Source organism: Lolium rigidum, chromosome 1 (assembly GCF_022539505.1).
Source record: "Lolium rigidum isolate FL_2022 chromosome 1, APGP_CSIRO_Lrig_0.1, whole genome shotgun sequence".
Taxonomy (NCBI): domain Eukaryota; kingdom Viridiplantae; phylum Streptophyta; class Magnoliopsida; order Poales; family Poaceae; genus Lolium; species Lolium rigidum.
The window spans coordinates 332,243,655-332,252,625 of NC_061508.1; the positions used below are offsets into that span (position 1 = coordinate 332,243,655).

Genomic DNA, 8,971 nt, shown 5'->3' on the forward strand with positions numbered 1-8,971 from the left:
TCTTGGGACTTATTTTGCTTTCAAATACGGTCTGTGTGGAATCTATTCCTCTCCCCTGATTTTGGATTGCTAATCGTGGAATCTATTCCTTTTGTTGTGCTTTCCACTGAAGATCGGCCGTGGTGGCGTCCGATCTCAGTTATTTTCTTCAACTCATTTTGCTTTCAAAAAAGTTTCAAATATGGTCCTCTTGTAGTGCTTTCGAAACAAAGATCGGACGGCTGAGAGGACAGCATCAAATGAGATCCAATGGCTACAATTTCGTCTGATCCCCGATTCGTTCCGGGATCCAGCCCACTACCATTTCGTCGAGCCCAACCCTAACCAGCACCCCGCGCTAAACCACCATGCGAGGCCTCGGCGCCGCCGCCGCCGCCCGCCGGCACGCGAACCTCCCCTCATACGCCGCCGCTTTCTCCTCCTTCTCCGGCATCGGCGGCAGCGGTGGCGCTGGACGCGGGCGCGGGCGCGGCCTACCACCCTCCGCCTCCGCGCCGCAGCGCGCTCCCGGGCGCCCCATTCCCGACGACGGCGACGACGATGGCGCGGCGGATCTCTTCGCCGCAGCGTCTTCCGCCGGCCGTGGCCGCGGGGAGCCCGCGATCCCGCCCTCCCCCACCATCCCGCCCTTCTCCTCCTTCTCCGGCGCGGGCCGCGGCCGTGGATCGCCTCTGCCACCGCCGTCGCCGCCGTCCGTCCAAGATGCCCCCAAGCAACCAACCTTCACCAAGCGGTTCGACGTCGTGCCCCCTTCCTCCGATCCGTCGCCGCCAACGACAGCTGCCTCCTCCTCCTCCGCCGAACCACCGCGTTCCGTCCCTACCGCCGGCGCCGGCCGCGGTGTGCCGCGTGTGCAGCAACCAGTGGACAGAGCCCCCGAGGAGGAGAACCGATTCGTTCGACGTCGCGAGGCGAAGAAAGCGCCCGCCCCTTCCGCCCCAAGCGGGCAGCCGAAACTGGCCCCACAGGACGCCGTGAAGCGCGCTCTGGAGCTCCTTGCGCGTGGCGGCGACGGCGGCGGCGGACGCGGCAGAGGCGGGCGCGGCCCCCGCGGGCGTGGCCGTGACGGGGGCCGCCGGCCTGCTGCGGCGGACGAGCGCGATTCGCTCTTCTTTGGGGACAACGCTGACGGTGAGAAGCTCGAGAAGCGGCTCGGTGCCAAGAAGATGGAGATTTGGGACGCGGCGTTCGACGAGGCGGCAGAGCAGGCGCTGCCAGACCCAGAGGAGGATGATTATTTGGACGCTGTGCACACCAATAACATGGTGCGTGCTGCACTGCGTCAGAATTATCAGATCTGGGCGTGCTTGTTCGGTTCCTGATGGATTTCTACTTCTGAGTGTTTGTGTGTGCAGATTGAGTTTGAGCCAGAGTACCATGTGAACTTTGGTAATCCTGACATTGAGGAGAAGCCACCGATGTCATTAGAGGAGGTGCTGCAGAAAGTGAAGCCATTTATAGTTGCCTACGAAGGCATCAAGGACCAGGAAGAATGGGAGGTGAATCTTATAATTGTCACAATGAGATATATGTTTTCCCAACTAAATGTTTGTGCTAGTAGATAGTTCTGCTTTTTTTTCTTCCTGGTATACGTGTATTATTGCTTCGACTTACCACACACATTAGAATGTGCCAGAGTAAGTCTGCTTGGGTCAGATCTTGTTTTGCTGTTATAGCTTACATTACCATATCTATAGTTGGATGGTATTAGGATATGATAGCATGCTATAGTCTTGATAAATAGATTGATGGACCAGCAACATAGATCAATATTAAAATAGTGCTATAACTTAGTTTGCAATTTTATACCCTTGTGGTATGTTTGTAGTTGAACATGCACTAATTTTACCCAGTAGTATACATCTAAAACTATCTTGACTGTTGTTGAAATGATATTAGTAGACTCGCTGTTAAACCTCAGATCTACTTTTGTAACATTCTAGTGTTATAAGATTATATGCATATTTTAATAAATAGTCTGGAGGCAGTAATAGTTAACTCTCTGTGCCATTATAGTCTTGTTGAGTAGTTGTAGGTCAATTTTCTTGTTCTGAGGTGACTGATGAGGTTCAACTGCTAAACTATTAGATGAGTTTCTTCTTCCTAATAAAGGCTGTTTTTTCCTGTACATTCGATTTAATTTGTAGATTATCTTAAAGGAAAGACATAAATGTCTCGATATTATAGAGTAAGATGGTTATAGTTTCCAGATACTGGCCTTATAAGTAAGCATCTCTGGTTCTACAATTCAGTTTCAGTGTAGTACAAATGTCAGATTGCATGTATATACGAGCAGTTCAGGATTATGTACTTGCATTCAATTCGTTGCTATATGTGTTCTTTTGGGGTATCTTCAACTGACCTGGTATAATCTACTGTATCATTCTTAGGAAGCCGTGAAAGATGTCATGGAAAGGGCACCCCATATGAAAGAGCTTATAGACATGTACAGTGGGCCTGATGTCGTGTCTGCAAAGCAGCAAGAAGAGGAGCTGCAAAGGGTTGCCCACACTCTTCCAGAGAACATACCTAACTCAGTAAAGCGGTTTACTGATAAAACTTTACTCTCTCTTAAGGTTCGTCTTCTTAAGTTCTTATTACAACTAATGCTCTAGATAATATTCATGATTCAATTCTTAGTAGCAGTTACAGTAAATTGAACTTCTAGTTGTGTCACGGTGGCAATGCAATTCCTGTCTAACTTGACTTGTTCTGAGTTTCTGACATAACCATAAGAGTCAGCTTGTTTCTAGACCTTCTTTCTCTTTGCATACTAAAATGATTTTTACTATTGCAGTGATCGTATTTGTTGTGTAATATTTCTCATGATTTCACCTTCAACTCTCATCTATATTCTGGTCCTAATTTCACCTTCAAGTCTCATCTACATTTCTTCATCTAGCTGTATGCATGACTGTATGGGTGTCCATATAGATACATTTGATAATTGCTTACCCTTTTTTCTCGAAGATATAAAATGGCAGATACCATCTATCTCAAAACATTCTAAGCGCATATGCTTGAAGTTAGCTTCTTGTAAACACCTGACAGTAAGCACATATATTTTAATATTTGCAGCTAACATCATAAACTCATGATTGCTTGCAATTTACAGCTTAGTATGTCGTTATAGATAGTATCTTAGAAAGGATAATTTTATGCGTTGATACTTGATGTATTTCAGCACTCGTAGTTTTTGTTTACTTGGACAAAATTTGCTTCTTACTTGCTAACTTAGCTAGTATTCTGCTTTGCTTCCTTGTATTTTGCAGAATAATCCTGGCTGGGGTTTTGACAAGAAATGTCAATTCATGGACAAGTTTGTTCGTGAAGTTTCAGAACAATACAAGTGAAAGCCTTCTAGTACTATGTTGTAAGATCTCATTTTGCCCCTAAGAAGATTTAGCAGATTTTCCCTTTTTTGAGAGAAGGTTTGATGTTATGTTCAATTCATGCTATATTCCCTTCTACTGGGATGGTAGTTAGGCAAATAAAATCACTGAGAAACATGGATATTTCTTTTGGGAGATTTTCCTCTTGTCATTTTTTGTTCTAGAAGTGCCATCACCATTTGTTTATGACAATTGAAACTCCCTTACCTCCTTAAGGCACTAATCGAATTATGAATGCTTGATTAAAGTGCTAATCAAATTATGGATGTTTGCATTGATCATGGAGTAATCTATTTACTGTACTATGGATCGCGTATTTGGACCGAATTATAAAGGAAGTGGTATTTTGTGTTAAGGGAGTGAGCTCTCAGCACGGGTCCTCTTTTCAGGGCATGCAAGTCTGCCCAAGTGTAGGACCACCAGAATCGCATAATGGACCCAGTGATCGACATGCACAAACCTAGAACCTGGTCATACTCTACCGTCTAAAGAACGGATTCTGCGATTACGCATGGCCCACTCAGGCAGTAATTGGTGAATTAGGTTTACTTGTAAGGACACTAATGCCTACTAGAAAACTATGAAGTTCTGTGTGATTTTTTTTTATCTGAAGCGCCTAGAGTAGTACTCATACATGTCAATAATAAAGCACCTGCTGCTTTCGCGAAAGGTTGAAGAAAACAAACCTCAGCTGGCAAAAACAGAAGCCTGGTATTGGTTTGTACATGGCAGTATATTTTTTATCTTTGCCAAAGTAATCTGTCTTGTAATGTTCTTGATCCACCAGGGGAGCAGAAATGCCTATCTAGCTAATCATCTACAGCTCACCCCTGTGGGTTTTGTACAAACCATCATTTTCTTTTCTATACAAAAAGGGAACTAAGAGATCATCGAAATGCACAGCAAGTATCTGCTGAGTATGGTTGAAGCCAGAAGGTGTTACTCTGCATGTTTCCCCTCCCAAATCCATCTCCATCTACTGCCTGTTCATAAGATGCAGAACAAGAGATTTGTTCAAAAGCTTCATGATGATATAGCCTTAGGCGTCTGAAGCATGTTGCCGGAGGGGCTGGTGCTCGTTGTTCTGGCTGTCGAGCGGCATGTACTGGGACATGATGGCCATGATCTCCGAGTCCATGTACGACTGAAACAATGAAACAAATAAATCGTTGAACCACAACATATAATCTAGGAGAATAAATTAGATACGCGGTGAGGAACGTACCCTGAGCCTGTACTTGTAGAAGACGTAGCCGGCGACCCCTAGGCCGGCGGCGCATGACACGACCAGGATGCCGATGAGCCAGCCAAACCTCGACATGCTGCTAGCTGCATCCACCACGGAGTGAAAGCGATGAGCATCTCAAGCATTGGTTCACAGGATTCCGACGGACAGACTGGTCGGATTTCAGACTAGAACATTGAAGTACTTACCGATGCAGACATCCTCCCCTCGTATGTAGATCTGGTTGCCTTTGCTGCAGCCGCATTCGTAGCTGCCCCAGGTGTTCTTGCAGCGGCAGTCCGGGCAGGTGCACGCCAGCTTCTCCTTGCACTCGTCCAGATCTGAAGCAGCAGCAGCCATGGACATAAGAACTTGTTCTTGGCAACTCGGCTCTGTTGCGCTTCCAACCATCTCTTGCACTACCGGTTTCATCAGAGAGGGAACAATGGAGATCTCACCTTCGCATGTGTGGCCGTCCCCTTGGAACCCCGACGGGCACCGGCATCCGGTCAGCGCGTTGTCCTGATACAGCGACTAATGGGTTAGCACTTAGCAGAGATACATGGATGGACGATGAAGGCCATGTCGAGTGGAACTGTGTGAGAGGAGCGAGAAGAGAAGTGATATACCGAGCAGGCGGAGAAGGTGTGTTCTCCTCTGGTCTCCGACCAACATCCGCCATGGTTCAGCGCACACCTGCCCGGCCCGACAGCTGAAGCAGCAACAGGGAGAAACATGAGCAGACCGCCTCCAACGTTTCCTTATATCGCCATGGACAGGCTTGAAAATTGAAAGCGTACCTTTGCAGTGGGTGTAGCCGTCGCCCTCGTACTGGACGCCGTTTACCACCGGGCACTCGCACACCCTGCCCCTGTACGTGTCCTGCGCATCATCAGCAAGGAACCAAGATCAGATCACACATTGCTGCGGAGTGGATGAATGTCCAGCCTTCTACTAGCACTAGCCACCCTGCAGGCGGTGACGTTGGTCGCCTGGTCTCGCCAGCATCCGCCGTTCCTGTGCAGGCACTCGTTCGTCTCGATGTCTGCAGTGCATCAATCACAAGAGCTCGTCACAAGTTCAGACAGAAAAGCCATCGATCTTTACATACAGAAGAAGCCCGACGCGTGAGAGTTTCCTCCTACCGTCGCTGAGGCAGACGTGCGGTTCAGTCCCCTCCTTGAACCCGGCGCACACGGCCTTCAGCACCGCCGTCCTCTCCAGCTTCCCTACAAGCACACAACATCCCAACCGATCACGTCAGCAAAGATGCAACTAATTTCATACCAAATCTTTCGCATCGAAGCTAGCTCTGCTCATCCGTCCATTCTTGCTCAAGACAGAAACGCCGCAACAACTAATACCTCTGTACTGAACATCGTTGATGACCAGCGTGGGCAGGATGGTCACATCTCCTCGCGATCCACGGCCAATCTGGAAACAACATCATACACTCATGCAATCTTGAACGAGATAATGAATTGCCATGCTCAGGAGACGGAAACTCGAACGGAGCCGAACGAACCTGGTCCTCCTGCTCCTTGGTCAGGACGGCGTTCTCGGCGTCAGCCTCGGGGTCGCCCATGCACTCCAGCACCTTGTCCAGCGGCAGCCCGAGCGAGGTGACCACGTCCTCGGCGCACGTCTTGCTGTACTTCTTCTCCTTCATGGAGCACCGGAGCTTGTAGTCCATGGCGTAGTCCCACCACGCCCATGGCCGGCCGGTCACGTTGGCGACGCGGTGCACGCAGAGCTGCCGCAGGTTCTCCACCACCACGTCCTTGCCCTCGTAGCCCGCCCCGAAGTCCTGCTCCGGGTCCGGCGCGCAGTACCTGCCGTGGTTGATGCACTGCGACTGGCACTGCCGCGTCAGCTTGAACGCCTCCGGGCAGTACCAGGTGATGTAGTGCGGGGTGAAGCGGGCGTACCCACCGCGCTCCAGGATCTGGGCGTGGCCGCGGAAGCTCTTCACGAAGGCCGCCTGCTCGTCGCACCGTGGCCCGCACTCGTCGTTGCTGTTCGTCCACAGCTCGTACTCCACGCGCTCGTCGGGGTGCGGCATCGACTCCCGCCAGTCCAGCTTCACCACCACCTCGCCCTCGGCCTCCGCCTTCTCCGCCATCTTCTTCAGGGACTCCCCGAAGGCGCGGTTCACCAGCGCCGACGGGATGTTGATCTTGTCGATGTACTCCGTGTCCGGCGACGCCTCGGGTGTGTCCATCGTCAGCAGCTGCTCGTCGATGCTGTCCGCGATCAGCACCGCCGCCGCGCCTGCCTGCTGGGCGTTCCACGACTTGAGCGCAAAGTAGCATTCTGCGAAAACATGTCACATGATCAAACTGTCAATTCTCTGTGTGTACTGATGTGGTGTAAAATCTCTGCAACGTTAGGATATGTTCGATTGTACAAGGTGCAACTTCTTGAAGAAGCTTGGGCTCCCTTTGCTTGCAAATTAATCAAGGGTGGATGGAACATTGGAACATATTGTCGATCTGGCGCTGCCTTTGGCTTGAAGTAACTCTCACACCTACTAACTGGTAGTGCAAGTGTTGTGATCAAGTGCGTTGTGATGGCTGGATCAAACACCAACAAATGGCATGCTTGGATACTGGCTGTATGTCTGAACCTATCCTGCTTGCTTTCTGGGTTCAGAAATGGCATAAGGTGCAATTCTTGAACAAGGTTGGGAAGGCTTTGCTTGGAAATTAATCAAGGAAGGATGAGGCAGATTGTTGATTTGATGCTACCCTTGGCTTGAAGGGATACCGACACCTACTGACCGGTAGTACAAGTGTTGTGATCAAGTGCGTTGCGATGGCTGGATCAGATGAAATGAGCACCAACAAATCCAATGGTTGGATATACTAAATGTAAGTCTGAACCTGCTTTTTGTCTTTCAGGTCAGAGAGAGTTATCTGAAACTCTTGACAAAAGAAAAGTGTGATCCTGTAAATGTCGTGTGAATTCAGATTTTTTTAGTAATACATTGTTTTCCTTTATTTTCACAAATTATACTCCACTAGAAATATCTACCAGTAGGTACGAAACAGCTGAGTCAATGGAATACGGTCGAATTCAACTCCACTAGAAATATGCAAGCAAAAAATAAAAATAAAACAAAATTGATGGCAATTTGTGTGATATCTAAGTTGGAGACCAATCTACATCAACAGGTTAAAATACTAGTAGCACTAAAGTAATTAGCATGTGTACCAAGTTTCAAACTACCTAGCCATTAGTAGCTTCCTTTCCTAGTCAAAGATTAGCACGTACGTTGACTTGGCCCATCAATAGCACAGCTCTGACATGAACCAAGATATATATATGACCATAATGCATATTAAGTCGTCGGCAAGACTGAACAGTTCAAGCTCGTGCAGCTAGCCACCAGCAACTACTTCCTCGTGAGATTTAGCAAAAACCGGTAATAACAAGCTATGAAGTACTAACACGGTAAATAATGGTGATAGTACTTGTGAGTATATCATCAGTTCATTAAGAACCACGGATTAGCAAGAAGTTGGGTACCTCCGCGGTCAAGCAGCAGGATGACGGGGCGTCCGGACTTGGACTTGAACTTGGTGTGGAACTCGGCGCAGCCAGTGGCCTTGGCGTCCGGGTAGAGCACGACGCCGGTGAGCGTGCCGCCGTAGTCGGGCACCCCGAAGTTGCCGATGGCGGCGTCGTGGTGGCCCCTGATGTGCTCCGGCGCCAGCACCCTCACGCTGCTCTTCTCCACCACGAACCGCCCCCGCACCGGCATGACCACCATCGCCGCCATGACGGCAGCGAAGGCCAAGAACGGCCACACGCCCCTAGCCATCGCCGCTCGACCGATCAATTCGATCACCTCGCCTCGCGCGCGTCTATCTCGTGTCTATGGCGGCGAGGGGTAGGAGCAGGAGTGTATGATGGATGAGCCAAGAAGGCTTACGAGCTACGACGAGCTGCGTTTGGTGGCGCGCGAGGTTAGGTGGCCCGGCAAGAAAAGAAATGGCTCGACCTTGCCGGGTTCCTACTCGATTCCCGTGCGACTGCAAGCCGAGATATGGATGGAAGGGAAGAGGCCAGGGGGATGGGGATGGTTTGCTTGGATTGTACTGCTGGGGAAGCTGACGGAATGCGTTTGGTCCGATTGGGATTCGGTGTGCGTCAGCCAGCAGCTAGCTTCTGTGACGTGCAAGGGAAGAGAAGTGGGAAGGCGACGGGCGGCGAGAGGAGGAGGGAGCTGCCAACTGCTGGCGGATGCGAGGGGTCTGTAGAAAGTTGGAGCGCGAAAGGAGAGGCGCACCTTTTTTCTCTCTATTTCGGAAAAGAACTGAATTTTAAGATGAGAAGTCGCGAAGGAAGAAAA

At 49.6% G+C, this 8,971-nt stretch overlaps 2 protein-coding genes across 3 annotated transcripts; one reads left to right on the forward strand and one right to left on the reverse strand.

Moving 5' to 3' along the window:
• Window positions 1-347: 347 nt before the first annotated feature.
• LOC124699852 (translation initiation factor IF-2) lies at window positions 348-4,325 on the forward strand. Of its 2 annotated transcripts, XM_047232093.1 has the most exons (5): window positions 348-1,265; window positions 1,356-1,499; window positions 2,391-2,576; window positions 3,273-3,373; window positions 3,782-4,325. In XM_047232093.1, exons 1-4 carry the CDS (start codon window positions 348-350, stop codon window positions 3,351-3,353), a joined length of 1,329 nt encoding a protein of 442 aa, XP_047088049.1. In that variant the 3' UTR covers window positions 3,354-3,373; window positions 3,782-4,325. The 2 variants fall into 2 exon arrangements, with proteins under 2 accessions (XP_047088049.1, XP_047088042.1); XM_047232086.1 differs by lacking the exon at window positions 3,782-4,325 and having other exon boundaries at window positions 3,273-3,673.
• On the reverse strand, window positions 4,059-8,440 carry LOC124699880 (vacuolar-sorting receptor 7-like). Its single transcript, XM_047232111.1, has 11 exons — window positions 8,146-8,440; window positions 6,143-6,930; window positions 5,982-6,051; window positions 5,763-5,846; window positions 5,586-5,662; window positions 5,418-5,499; window positions 5,247-5,329; window positions 5,076-5,139; window positions 4,827-4,958; window positions 4,618-4,721; window positions 4,059-4,536 (listed from the first exon to the last, which is right to left on the reverse strand). The coding sequence occupies exons 1-11, from the start codon at window positions 8,438-8,440 to the stop codon at window positions 4,432-4,434; spliced, it is 1,884 nt and encodes a 627-aa protein (XP_047088067.1). The 3' UTR covers window positions 4,059-4,431.
• Between the last annotated feature and the right edge of the window lie 531 nt (window positions 8,441-8,971).